Source organism: Leopardus geoffroyi, chromosome D4 (assembly GCF_018350155.1).
Source record: "Leopardus geoffroyi isolate Oge1 chromosome D4, O.geoffroyi_Oge1_pat1.0, whole genome shotgun sequence".
In the NCBI taxonomy this organism is placed as follows: Eukaryota; Metazoa; Chordata; class Mammalia; order Carnivora; family Felidae; genus Leopardus; species Leopardus geoffroyi.
In genome coordinates this window covers 94123359-94138241 of record NC_059342.1, presented here as the reverse complement: position 1 = coordinate 94138241, position 14883 = coordinate 94123359, and the positions used below count along the sequence as shown (strand labels likewise).

At 49.3% G+C, this 14883-nt stretch overlaps 1 protein-coding gene across 9 annotated transcripts in view; it reads right to left on the bottom strand.

Moving 5' to 3' along the window:
• EHMT1 (euchromatic histone lysine methyltransferase 1) overlaps positions 1-14883 on the bottom strand; it is a 154373-nt gene that overhangs the window by 81212 nt on the left and 58278 nt on the right. For 5 of the 9 annotated variants that reach the window (XM_045468994.1, XM_045468996.1, XM_045469001.1 and 2 more), the window contains one exon: positions 4997-5063. The exons of 2 other annotated variants lie outside the window; for them this stretch is intronic. In XM_045468994.1, coding sequence (XP_045324950.1) covers positions 4997-5063 — 67 coding nt within the window. Of the gene's footprint in view, positions 1-4996; positions 5064-14883 lie in introns of those variants that run through there. 2 more of the 9 variants (XM_045468995.1, XM_045468997.1) reach the window with 1 other exon arrangement.

The following is a 14883-nucleotide window of genomic DNA, read 5'->3' as shown; positions in this document are numbered from 1 at the left end:
GTAAGCTGCCAGAACCAAAGGCAGAGTTTAGAGAGACTGATTATAGAAATGAAACCTAATCGGGGCGCCTGGGTGGCGCAGTCGGTTAAGCGTCCGACTTCAGCCAGGTCACGATCTCGCGGTCCGTGAGTTCGAGCCCCACGTCAGGCTCTGGGCTGATGGCTCAGAGCCTGGAGCCTGTTTCCGATTCTGTGTCTCCCTCTCTCTCTGCCCCTCCCCCGTTCATGCTCTGTCTCTCTCTGTCCCAAAAATAAATAAACGTTGAAAAAAAAAAAAAAAAAAAAAAAAGAAATGAAACCTAATCTAAACGGTATACCTTATATAAAAATTAATTCAAAATGGAAAAGAAATGTAAGTGTAAAACTACGAAACTTTTAAGAAAAAAAAAAAAAACTGAAAAAATCTTCAGGATCTAGGGGTAGGCAAGACATCTTATCCTTGACACCAAAGCACAATCCCTAAAAGGAAAAGCAATAAACTAGACTTCATCAAGAGTAAAATTTCTCAAAACTAAACAGCAGCAACTCCAAACAACAAGGAGACCGCGCTTGACAGCCACGGATGGGAATAATTACCAACACAGACAAGGACAGGACATCACCGCCGTGCACCGCACTATTGCTGCAGTGGTTCTGGAAAGTTTTGGCAGCTTCCTCCAGGACTAAACACGCACTTAGCACGTGACAGCAAATGTGGTCATGGGCATTTACCCCAGAAAAATGGAAAGCTGCGCCCAAACCAAGATGAACACACATGTTCACAGTGGCTTTACTGCAGCCGATGAGAACTGGAAACAGCCCAGATGTCCTTCAGAGAGTGAAAGGTTAGACAGATGTAGTCCATCCACACCACAGACTCCTACTTCAGAAAAGAAAGGAACAAACTGCTGACATGTGAAGTAACCTGGACAAATCCCCCAGGAAATGATGCTGAGTGAAAAAAGTCAATGCCAGAAGGCAGCACTCAGTACGACCCCATCGACAGAACACTTGTGAAAGGACAAGACCATGGCACTAGGGCCCAGACTCGCAGCCAGGGCGTAAATGCAGGGGGCCGTGGGGGAGGAGCCCCTGCACCACGAAGTGCTCTGCATCTGGCAGCAGGAGGGCACACAAACCTACACTGTGATGACGGACCAGGGATAAATGCACACGTATGCTTGTAAAGCCAGGGAACCCGAGGAAGCCAATACGCAGATTTTATCGACGTCAATATCCTGGTTGTGCTGTCATTACAGTTATGCAAGATGTCACTACTGGGGGAAACTGGGAAAAGGCCACACGGGCTCTCTCTGTATTAGTTCTTATAAATGCACGTGGACCTCAATTACCTCAAAGTTCAGTCACAAAAAGATGAAGTGCAATGGAAAACTGGAAAGTAAAATTTTAGACACACCATTTACAACAGCATAAGCAAATACAGAAGAATCATGGCAACACCTGTACACCGAAAACAACAACGTGTGGCTGAGAAAATTTCAAGAAAAGTAAAATAAATGGAGATATAAAATGGCTTGTCCATGAAACAGAAGACTCAATATCGAGTCTTACATGTGAGTCAAGGAGCCGAGCTCTGACCCGGTGAAGAAAAGAATTCTCAGTGATGGGCACTCAGCAGAGATCCCGAACAGCTAACACCTTACTAGTAGGACCGAGCTACACCTGCTACCTGAGAAACGTTTCTCACACAACAGCAACAAACCAACTATTAACTGAAGGTTACTCTATTTCAGTGCTAAAAATGCTTACAAACAAACCAGTAAGAGGCCAAATTTGTCTGTGAATTAATCAATCAAGTGCCCTGGAAAAGCCCAACAATCTATTAGGGAAGAGGGAGGTAGGGGAGACAACCAAACATAACATCGTGTTCAAGCCACAACAATATTATTCAAAACATCTAACCAAAATCACAAGACCTGTGAAGAAAAAGAGAATCCACAATGGAGAGAAAAGTCAGGCAATGAAACACCCAGACAGCGGCGCCTGGCTGCCTCAGTCAGTGGAGTCTGTGACTCTGGACCCTTGGACTTGTGGGTTTAAGCCCCACATTGGGTGTAGAGATTACTTAAAAATAAAATCTTTAAAACCAAAACCACAAACACCCAGACATGACAGCAATGGTGGAAGCAGAAGGTACAGGCATTCCAACAGCTATTCCAGCACTGAACAGCATTTAAGGACAGTAAGAGGCACCGGCACCACAGCCATCCGTCCACACGGACAACTGACTTTCAACAAGAGTGCAAGGACAATTCAACAGGGAAAGAACAGTCCTTTCAACAGATGGTACTGGGACAAGTGGGTATCCACTCACAAAGGAATGAAGCCGCACCCCTATGTCACTCCATGTACAAAAATTAACTCAAAATGGATCAAAGACCTAGCTATAAGAGATAAAATTATAAAGCTCTAAGAAGAAAACACAGGCATAAATCTTTGTGACCTTCTATCAAGCAATGGTTTCTTAAATGTTACACCAAATGCAAAAGGAGCCAAAGAAGAAACAGATAAACGGGATTTCATCAAAATGAAAAACTTCTGTGCTTCAAAGAGACACCATCAAAAAACTGAAAAGACAAGCCACAGAATGGGAGAAAATATTTGCAAACTATATCTGCTAAGAAACTAGTATCTATGATATATAAGGAACTCTGACAATTCAACAATAAAAATCAATAACCTATTTAAAAAGCGGGCAAAGGATCTAAATTGACCCTCCTCTGAAAACATACAAAGGGCAAATAAGCACATGAAAAGATGCTCAGCATCACTAATCATCTGGAAAATACATATCAAAACCACAATCAGACACCAGTTTGTACCCGCCCACTCAGATGGCTATAATCAAAATCACAGCCAGTAACAAGAGCTGACAGGAAGTAGAGGAACTGGACCCCTCCCACACTGCTGGTGTGAGTGTAAAACGTATCCCTGCTGTGGAAATCAGTCTAACGATTCCTCACAAGGAAGTCAAGACCTGGGCTCAGGGACAGTGTGTGAGAGAGGAAAATGGCACCTAGCATTATTTATCCACAACTTCCATCAGAAAAGGTCCCAGGAGGGGAGCCAGGGAGGGAAAAAGAAGAGTTGGAGACCGTGGGTGCCCATGAAAGAGGACACTTCAAGGAGTGGAGGGGAGCACAGTACCATGAAGAAACGCTCAGGCAGGTCTTAAGAGATCCCACCTGGATGAGGTCCCCCAAGGCCCAAAGTGAGGGCAGGATGCAGGGCAGGACCACAACCCTCATTCGACCACGCAGGTGCCTGACTGGGTCAGATCTGAACTGGGGGCCCCCCAGAGAGCAGGGTTCCCACTGGGGAGGAAGTGAGGCTTGGAAATGGTCAGAGGAAGCAAAGCAGACACTGCTCAGCTTCCCAACCCACCTTGCCCCCAGGAGCCCCTAGAACTCTACTGGAATCGGAAGCAGCTCTGTTACAAAGGTGTGTCCGTGCAGCACGTCATGCAGAGAAAGACAGCCTGCCCTGTGGCCTGGCCGCCGGAGCACCCGCATTCCACGCTCACCCACGGTGGCCCTTGGCTGTGTGCACAGTGCTCACGTGAGGCGACTATGTGGATGTGAAAAGGTGTCACAGCAGCTCCTGGACTGCCTGAGAAGCAGACAGGGGCTGCAGCAATGCATGCTGGGTGGCCACGCTGCAGCTCAGGAAGGCCACGGAAGGGCAGCCACCAGCGTCGGCAGCAAGGTGGTCCTCGGCAGGCCATCCCACCACCGCCGGGATGGCCTGCAAGGCTGCATCGGGGGCACTCAGAGGCACACCCACCAAGACACGCAGGTCAGTGATGGGCCGCTGCGGGCCAACCTGCGGGGCCCGGTAAGACGGGCCCCTGCTCTCCACTCATCTCTCCTGCCGTGCACCCAACAGCAGTCTCACCAGCCACTGCCGGCGCCTCCGCACACCATCGTCTCTACGTTCTCGGGGGAGGGGAGAAGCTGCCAGTCCGGCGGCCTGGGTGACCTTGGCCCAGCAGTGCGCCCCGCCTCAGCTCCCCCTCCTCAGAGGAGAGACAGAACCACACAGCACCGGCTGGCATGCGGCCAGAACACCAGGAGCGCCCGCGGCAGCCACCAGCTTCAGTGAGGAGGGACAGTGACGATCGTGGGCAGGTTCCTCCTGCGCTAACCTTCCGAGGCTGCTGGGACGATGCCGTGACACGTTGCTCAGCCCCAGTGCCCGTGTGGCAGGCAGTCCGGGGCGGCTCGCCCATCTCCCCTGACAGACAGCCAAACGAAATCCCGTGTCTGCATCGCTCCCAAGCCATCAGCCTCATAGTGTCCAGCCAGGACGCGGCTCTCCAAAGTGAACTTCTCGGCAGCCCTCACGTGGCTCATGTGTGACACAGCAGGACTCACTTGTCAGAGTCCATTCCGTAGCCCTAACCAACAGAGCAGAGTGCCTCCCACCATGGCTCCTCACAGGGCTTCTGCTCTGCAAACGCCCCTTCTTCAGCCTCCCCGCACCCCCTGGCAACTCTGCTGTGTTCCAAGCCTCTAGTTTTACCCTGTCCAGAACGTCACACAAACGGAGTCACAGAGTACATGGCCTGTGGGTTCGGCTTCCTTCACTTAGCAAAACACACTGAGTATCGTCTGTGCTGCCGTGAGAACAAAGCCGCCCCTTCTTCTGAGGTGCTGACGCCACAGGCCATAACCAGGTGATGCGCACCTGGGCACTTCCGCTTTGAGCGCTAGAAATAAAGCTGCCATAAACCTCACCACGACCCTTCTCACTTTCGACTTCCTGGGTGCACTTGAAGATAAGCATCTACCAGGTGTTTGCTTTTCACTCTTGGGTAAAGGCTCCCTTCTCTAGCAGATCTAGGTGTGTGCATTTGTGTCCACCTGGGGATGGGACATGGGAAGCCACGCGGTAACCCAGGTAAAAGCAAAGAAGTTGGGAGCCGGGGACAGGTGAGGAGACACCAGAGTGATGGGTCTTCTGGCCACTTCTCCCGAAGCAGCAAACTGCGCCCTTACCTTCCCTCAGCAGCTCTGTTTTCATGCAGCAATCCTGCTTCGTCTCCCCCTTCGCCGGAACTGCCTGCTAAAGAAGAAACAGCCATCAGCCCGGATTCACCCACAGGCAGACTAAGCAATTCGCCAACACGACTTCTCTAGATGGACGGGGTATCTGGATCCTGACAGAAACTCACTGTCAGGTGACTGCACAGTTAGGACATATTCAAACCAGCAGATACCAGTCACCTCCAGGAGGGAGAATGACACTCCGAAAGCAGCCCAAGGAAACTTCTACTTTATCTGCATTTTAGGAGACAGTTTCTTAATAATAAGAATGTGTTCACGCATCACTTACATAATTAGAAATCTCAAAAGTTTTGACTGTTACTGGAATGCTATAAATTGTATCAAAGGGCATTCTGCTGCTGATAACAATTCAACTAAGTATTTCAAATGAACAAAAACCTACAAAAAACTACAGAAATGGATAAATCAAGAAAATTCAATAAAAACGTCAATCATTAAATATTTGCTCTACTATGCGGAGGCATGAATTACACAACGTCTCTTGGAATTGTTTTTTAAAAATTCTTGCCTTAGGGAGGGTTAGAGTCTGGCTGGAGAAGCACACGCAAAACACTCCTGATGGGGTCCCCGCAGGTGCAGCAGCCGCTGCCGCCACGAGTCCATGGAGGGGCAGAAGGGGCAGACGCGGGCCCCCGCCAGGCCCCCTACTTACAACTTTCAGAAGCTAAGGGCCAAACCCCCAAAACACGTGTCTAACTTCCGTAACACATTCTCCAAAAGACACCACAAAACATTCTCAGAACATTCCTACAGAACCTTGAGGTCCCTGATTTCCCCGAATGCCAAGCATGGCTCCTAAGAGCAGTGGCAGCGCCCCACCCTGTCGCCCTGGACCACCAACCCACCTCAAGTGTGCACAGCAGCCTCCCGCCCTGTGACGTCCCTTCTTCTTCAGTGTTTCCAGAATGTTCCCCCCAGCAGTTCCTAAACAGAGCTGATTTCATCTCCCCAGGTGGATAGGATGAGAGGGGGCATGAGCATGGCTCAGCTCCCCCTACTGCCCTCCCACCTTCCCCTGGAGCACCACACGTGGCCCCACTGGTGGTTTTCAGAGTCTTAAGTAGTGGACCCCCTTCTGTAATCCCTCTTAAACACTCCTGCCACAGGAAGCCAGAATTCGGTGCCAGGCACCAAGTTAAATCCAGGAACTCAGAGACTTTCTCCCAGAAGGTGGGGAATATGTCCTTGCAGGGAGGGATCAAAGCTGGATGTGTCCCTCCTCAAAGCCCAGCGTCTTCCCAGGTGTTCATCATGGGCAGCAAAGTCTCAGGGCCCAGCCTCTGATCCTCCTTCCACACTCTGACCCCAGCTTCCTGTCCCCGGACCCTGCAGCCTCTCAATAGGCCAACCTCCCCCTTATCAGAAGGCCTCTCCTGGACCCTGCCTCGCTGGCCCCCTGGCACTCACCACCATCAAACATACCACCCAGCCTGTCTGCCCCACCAGCATGCAAACTCTGGCTCCACAGGAGGGGCCTGTCCTGTTCTCTGACATATCCCCGAAGTGTCGGCAATGCCCGGCGTGCAGAAGGAGCCAATGAGCACGTGGCCACAGAACTACTGGGGCCTTTCTAAGAGGACTGAGTAAGAAAGGCCGCTGGGCCCACTTCCATGTCTGCTTTCCACACAGCTATACACCTGTGCAGATTCTCTGGAACAGCCTAGAGACCCACAGCCAGCGTCTGCCGCATGAATAAAGGAGGCTGAGTGGTAGCCACTCTAACCCCTGACGGGTGAGGGCAGAGCAGGGCACGGCCAGTGTGAACGTCTGAAAGTCCAAAAGCCCAGGGACTGAGCCCGATGATGAGCTCAGCCCACAACTGAAGCAGGAAGAACAAAAATCTCCCAAATTCAGATGCTCTCTGTGGACCGAACCTATGTATGCTAACAAGAGGGAACATGGCTGTCATCACCTTCTCACAAGAGCCAGCAATCCACAAAATCAACACCAAACCAGGAGAGGGGTGAGCACGGAACACGGAGCCCAAACCAGTGACAAACTCCTGTACTGGCAACAGCAGAACCAAACAGAACTTCAAGCCTGCCTGCAGTCCGATTCGGGGTGGGGGCTGTGAGAACGGCCGGAGTCTCACAGGAGGAGGATAAGGATGCTGGCTCTAGAGCACGGGGCGACGGGGAGGAAAGCAGCTGACAGTTGCACGCACAGCTGACGCTCTGGACACTGCACTGCACCGCCCCGAAGCAAGGACACCTCGGCAGCAACAAGCACACCATGCACAGAATCTTGGTTCCTCTCTACCACTTCCCACCGAGAGGACTGAGGCTCCTGGAAGAGAGAGAACCAATTCCAGGTGAGGGCAAGGAAAGTTCCAGACTCTCAGACTCCTAGAGCATGAAGTGCTGCATCACACTGTTGTCCACCCTCATATCTCTGGCCCCGAGATTTCCTACCAGCTGAGTAGAAGTCTCTCTGTGGGCTAAGTCTTTTGTGGCTACACTGGGGCTGGCACAACACGCCCCGGTTGCTGGGCGGACACAGACCTGACATCACCGAGGAGCCACCAGTGAGACAGCTTCACAGGGCTGACTGGCACATGTCTCCATCTTTAATCAACTATCAACATTTAAAAGTAGGAGAGTGTGAGGTGCCTGGGTGGCCCAGTCGGTTGAGCGTCTGACTCTTGATTTCAGCTCAGGTCATGATCTCATGGTTGCTGGATCGAGCTCCAAGTTGGGTTGTGCGCTGGGTGTGGAGCCTGCTTGAGATCCACTCTCTCTCCCTCGGTCCCTCCCCCACTCTCGAGCTGTCTTTCTCTCTCAACCTCTCTCAAAAAAAAAAAAAAAAAAAAAAGTAGGAGAGTTTACAAAGAATCTGGGTTTAGAGAGTCTGGGGAAATAAGAAGCCCGGGCAGAGCCCCAGGAAGGGCTCCTGGACTCCCTAACAGAGCCCTTCACCTCTGTATGTGGACCCAGGAAAACCCTCTCCTGCCCCCCTCTAAGCTTACCAGCAGCACCTGATGTCCCTCCCAGGATCAGGTCGTGGCCAGGCATCTCAGAAAGTAGGCAGGGGGCCACCTAACCCCATCTAATCCCAGCCCCCTGACCTCCTACAGCCCATCCAGGGTCAGGCCCAGATGCTCAGGCCTTGCCCCCACTCCCAGCCCATCACAGCTACATCCCAACCACCCACCTCTAGCCTATCCCCACAACCCACTCTCAAATAGAAGTTCTCTGGGGTCCCAAGACCCTTCCAGGGGTCCAAGAGGTCAAAGCTAGCTAGCTTCATTGTAATACTCGGAGCCTACCTGCCTGTTTCACTGTGCTTACTTGGGTACCTTAGGAGCCAAAATGGCAGCACCAAATTAAACTTTTTATTTTTTTAATTTTTATTTATTGATTGATTTATTAACAATTTATTGTCAAGTTAGCTAACGTATAGTGTATACAGTGTACTCTCGGCTTTAGGAGTAGATTCCCGTGGTTCATCCCTCACATACAACACACGGTGCTCATCCAAACAAGTGCCCCCTTTAATGCCCGTCTCCCATTTTCCCTGCCCCACCCTCATCACCCCTGAGTTTGTTTTCTGTATTTAAGAGTCTCCTATGGTTTGCCTCCCTCTGTTTGTAACTTATTTTTCCTTCCCTTCCCCTACAGTCTTCTGTTAAGTTTCTCAAATTCCACATATGAGTGAACACATATAATACCTGTCTTTTTCTGACCAAATTAAACTCCTAAGTGACTGAATTCTTCAACGCTATGCACTCAGGGCGGAAAAGCCAACCTCACCTGAGCATGCCCTTGTTGAGGCGGTGCAATGAGCGGTCTCCCCACAGGCCTTCTCATGAAGGCAGCAGACAAGAGGTAAGCAAGCAGCAATCCAGTCTGCTGGCCCCTCAGGAGAGGCCCGGGGCAGGCGCTGGGCTGAGTGTCACTCACTGGGTGTCTGCATTTGGAAGAACTGGCAAGATCCATGGCTACGCACGTGTGGATGCAGGCCAAACATGTTCTCAAAATAAACGCAGTGAGCCCACGACCTCAAAGAAAAACCAACAGTATGTGTTGCCAATGTTAAAATTCTAGCTTCTGACTGGAAACTAGAATTTGGGTAAATGTGTATCTATCTGCCCCATGAGCTTCACAGCTGCTGGACACTTAAAGACTTTTGATGACAGAAGAGATGTTAATAAGAGAAAACAATTTTCTGATCTTGGATGACGAAATGTGCCAACATTTGGAAGATCCCCATAATTTAGTGAGCCAGTGTTTCCCAAATGAGCAGCACCTAATCTTAATTTTTTTTAATGCTTATTTATTTTTGAGAGAGACAGAATGCGAGTGGGGGAGGGACAGAGAGAGAGCGAGACACAGAATCCGAAGCAGGCTCCAGGCTCTGAGCTGTCAGCAGCACAGAGCCCGACCCAGGGCTCAAACTCACGAGCTGTGAGGTCATGACCTGAGCCGAAGTCAGATGCTTAACCGACTGAGCCACCCGGCGCCCCAAGCAGTACCTAATCTTTAAAACCACACATGACAGGAAGGTGCACTGAGATGCGAGGCCAACCATGGGTTTAAACCTCCCAGGGAAGGAAGGCCATCGACATTCTGCTTTGCCCCATCAGGTTCTGGCACACTATAGCCAGCAACACATCCGGAATTATCTAAAAGGCTCACGTGTCTACACGAGGCTGGATCTTCCTCACATACTGCAACCAAACAGCACATCCCTGCAGTCAGAAGCCAGACAAGAAAGAGATACAGCAACCTGTAAAGCAATGCCACACTTCTGTGGTTTTGTTTTAGAAAACAGTTATTTTTCACAGAAATTATTCACTTTAACATGTAAACAACAGGTTACAGGTTTACTTTTGTTATTTTTAAGTAAATAAGAGTTTTTGTAAAGCTTCAGTTTTCATTTATGTTTTGGTCAATACCAGTAGATAGAACTCACATAAACAAGAGCCCTCTGGGGTCCTAAACAGTTTTTAGGGTTGTTGACTGGCCTTGAGGCCAAGCCATACATCAAGGACACCAAGCCCCCCCACATCACAGACCTGCTGAAAATGCCTCCAAACCCCCCGGCACACCCAGGGCCAGGCATGGCAGGACAGGCCTCCCCGGCTCACTCACGAATATACCTACAAACCACCTGTGTCCTGTCCCCACTGTCAGCCACATGTCCCAGCCATGAAATTAAGATTCATGACTTCTTCCCCCAAAAAACTCTGTTTTAAGAATATTACATAACACACTTTCAAACAATACCAGAAGTATCCACTATTCTGCTCTGCATCTATTCGGATGCATTCAGGAACTCTTCTGATGAGCACTAACCATCACTCCAGGCCCCAGAGAAGCCTCAGAGCCCAAAACAAGACCCCAACATCTCTGCCTTGTCTGCAGCTCTTACTTTTAGAATCCAAGCATCCTCCCTGCTCATTACTCTGAGTGACCACTGACAATGGCACAGGGCAGAGGAGGAAGGAAAGGGGAGTGTGGAGGAGGAGGAGGAGGAGGAGGAGGAGGGGAGGAGGAGGAGGAGGAGGAGGAAGAGGGGAGGAGGAAGAGGGGAGGAGGAGGGGGGAAGGAGGAGGGGGGGAAGGAGGAGGAGGAGGGGGAGGAGGGGGGGGAGGAGGCAGCGGCTGCGGCCCAGAGGGCGGACTCCCACCCTGCACGTTCTTCTCTTCCTCACCCTTCGCCTGCCTCAACGAGGCTGCCTGGGGACCTGCGGTGAAACAGGGGCTAAGAAGCAGGCCCAAAACTGTAGCACTAACAGCTCCCTCACCCACTGACCCAGACTCCCATCCAACTTCACGGCCTACGACAAATTCCGAGTTAGAGCAGCACCGTAACGGCCCACAGGCTGAAGCGCCCCTGCGGGAGGGGGAAGCACCGCACAAAGTCTGTCCAGTATGCGATCAGAACGGACTATAAACCACAGCAATGGAGCAAACGTTTTGGGAAAGGCACACCAGAATAATGGAGTCCACTCTGCATGCACTTTATGTGCTAGAGTTAGAGCTGAACTTCTAGAAAATGACATTCTGCCCTTTGAATGTCCATCTGATACACGGAAGCACTGCTGTGGATGGAGAAAAAAAAGAAGAAAAATTGTCCAGTCTGTGAAGTTTTTGCCCTTAAATACAAGTTGGTAGATTACGATATAAACAAAAATCTAGGAGAAAAATGTGTCCCGGGGGTGACGCAGAACCTGACCCGTGCTGGAGTTACAAGGTGAAGTGCACTTCCAGCTACAGGTGTCCATTACATTTAGAGTTCAGGGATATGACAAATCAATTTGTTTAGTGTAAGCACGTTTACCTGAACTTCATATGTAACTGGGCATCCTGTGTATTTTATTTGCTGAATTTGGCAACCATGAACGGAGTCTATAAAAGTCAGCAAAAGACAAAAGGGCGCTAAGTTTCAATAATTCTGAAGTGGCAATGTTGACATTAAAAAAAAATTTTTTTTTATTTTTTTTAATGTTTATTTATTTTTGAGAAAGAGAGACAGAGTGCAAGCCGGGGAGGGGCAGAGAGAGAGGGAGACACAGAATCCAAGCAGGCTCTGGGTTTTGAGCTGTCAGCACAGAGCCTGAGGAAGGGCTTGAACCTACCAACTGGGAGATCATGACCTGAGCTGAAGTCGGACACTTAACCAACTGAACCATCCGGGCACCCTGCAATGTTGACATTTTAATTTTTTTTTAATTTTTTTAAGTTTATTTATTTTGAGAGAGACAGCGTGAGCAGGGGAGGGGCAGACAGAGAGAGGGAGAGAGAGAGAAACCGAAGCAGGCTCTGGACTGCCACAGCAGAGCCCAACATGGGGCTCAAACTCACGAAACTGTGAGATCATGACCTGAGCCAAAACCGAGAATCAGATGCTTAACCGACTGAGCCACCCAGGCACCCCAGTGTTGACATTTTTAAAAGGCAATATTAGGGGCGCCTGGGTGGCGCAGTCGGTTAAGCGTCCGACTTCAGCCAGGTCACGATCTCGCGGTCCGTGAGCTCGAGCCCCGCATCAGGCTCTGGGCTGATGGCTCAGAGCCTGGAGCCTGTTTCCAATTCTGTGTCTCCCTCTCTCTCTGCCCCTCCCCCGGTCATGCTCTGTCTCTCTCTGTCCCAAAAATAAATAAACGTTGAAAAAAAAAAATTTTTTTTAAAAAAAAGGCAATATTCTCTGCCCTGTGAAATCATATTCCTAAGAAAAAAAATAATTTTTTTTTTCAGAGAAAGAGAGAGAGAGAGACGGCACAAGTGAGCGAGGGGCAGAGAGAAGGGGTGGGGGAGAGAGGGAGGCTCACCCAAAGTGGGGCTCATGTTCACCCAGTTCACCCAACGTGGGACTTAAACTCACAAGCCATGAGATCACGACCTGAGCCAAAACCAGGTGCTTAAAGACTGAGCCACCCAGGTGCCCCAGAAAAGAATTATTAATGAAACAATTTCTCCATAAGACAAAAGAACACAGAAGAAAATAAAACACAGAGGAAAAAACCCAAAGGCATTAAAAAATCTTACTCCAGGGCCTTCAGATACCCTAATTTAATCCCACTCCAGCACTCTATCAGATGCCCAGAGCCACAAGGCCCCCACCCTACCCCCATCTCTGGTCTGCCTCCCCTGTGCCTCAGTCTAGACTCTGCCAGCCTTACAGACACAGGATGGTCCCAGTATGATCTGCACAGGGGAACGGCTGTGACCTCACCACCCACTCACACCTACCTTAAACCCTGCACGGCACATTTTATGCAGCCAAGATGCCTCTACTCCACAAAAACCAGAAGCAACCTCAGCACAGTCAGGCAACCTACCAATTCTAACTACACAATACTACAGAGTATTTCTGAAGAAAAATACTCGCTTGTTTGTTTTTAAAGGTAACAAGAGAGGTATCTGGGTGGCTCAGTCAGTTAAGTGTCCCACTTTGGCGCAGGTTCTGATCTCGTGGTTCACAAATTCAAGCCCCACATCAGGCTCTGTGCTGACAGTTCCGAGCCTGCAGCCTGCTTTGGGTTCTGTGTCTCTCTCTACCCCTCCCCCACTTGTGCTCTGTCTCTCTCTCTCTCTCAAAAATAAATAAAACCATTAAAAAAAAATTTAAAGTTAACAAGAAAAGAGGGCACAGGAGGAAGATGCCCAGATGTAAAGACCACAACAGTAGTATCTACTGTATTTTTTAATGTTTGTTTGTTTGTTTGTTTGTTTATTTATTTATTTATTTATTTATTTATTTATTTTGAGAGAGAGAAAGCACAGGCAGGCGAGGGGCAGAGAGAAAGAGAGAGAGAGAGAGAGAGAGAGAGAGGGAGGGAGGGAGGGAGGGAGGGAGGGAATCCTAAGCAGGCTCCATGCTCAGTGCAGAGCCCGACTCAGGGCTGTATCTCATGAACCACGAGATCATGACCTGAGCCAAAATCAGGAGGTGGACACTTAACTGGAGTAAGCCACCCAGGCGCCCCCTTCTTTTCATTTTTAAATGTAGTACAAGACAGAAAGAAGACAGTGCTGCCATTTTTACCCCACATCAGAATATGTGTGGACATAATCTAGGTTTCAGCTAGGTTTTTCTTCACGATCAAAAGAAAAAATCTTGGGGTGCCTGGGTGGTCAGTCAGTTCAGCATCTGACTTTGGCTCAGGCCTCAATCTTGTAGTTCCTGAGTTCAAGGCCCGTGTCAGGCTCTGAGCTAATAGCACAGAGCCTGCTTCGGATCCTCTGTCTCCCTCTCCCCCTGACACCTCCCTCCCCTGCTCATGCTCTCTCCCCTCTCTCCCTCAAAAATAAACATTAGAAAAAAAGGAAAGAAAAGAAAAAAATCTCTTACGAGTCTGTACAGTACCGTCACTTTATGTGATATAACCATAAAATAAGCATATAATAATCACTTACAACTTAACACAATATGTAAATAAAATAAAGGCAAACCCCTCGTGACACTTTAAATTAAACGCATTTTCCTCTCAGGGCAGACTGGGGTCTCCCCACTCTGCCCCTCAGTCAGCACTGCTTTTCATCCACAGAAGGTGTTTCTCCATGGTCAATGGACGTGAAATGGCTGCATCAAACATAATTCATCATAATACAGTTAACTTCAACTTTACTACATTTGATTTCAGATAGTTTTTAAGAAAACAGTTTCTGCTATGCATACAGTATAAATTAAAACGGTTAAGATTTTGTGTAGAACCTTCGTTACTTTTCCATGCAAGAGTACGACCCATCACTTGTGTTTTATTTACTGTCAGCTCCTGTTTTATTTACAGTGAGCCTCCTCATCAGCACCCGTGCGGGTTCACCTGCAAGGCGAAGTGCCTGCCCCCACGGGTGAAGAGCCTCGGGCACAAGGTTAGGAACGTGCCCAAGGCCAGGCAGCATACCCTGTAGGTGAGGTAACAAACCCAGTTTCCCAGGGTTTGGAAAGGCTCAACCTCCCAGGTACCTGCCCCGTCGGGTTTCTACCACACTGCTGATTTGTTTTCTTTTTGTAAAATAAACAATGGCTGTTGGAGAAAGATCACAGAAACTCTGACATCACCCCTTCGAAAGTTCCTAAAATTCAAAGACAAATAAGGGCTGGACCAAATTTTGGATAATCTGTAAGTATTTAAATAGTTTTATCCATTTAAACTATAAAGATATCGGCAGAAAGAACCATGACACTATGTCAGCTCTAAATCCGGACGGGCCTTTGGCTCATGAGAAGGAAAGCCTCCACTGCTCCATGGCAGTCTGTGAACCCAGGAAGGGCCGGCCAAGGACCCCCGGCGCCAGCCCAGGCTCAGCCCACCTCATCGGTAGCCAGTTACCTCTCAACAGATCAGACCAATGGTGTCCACATCATGAGGAC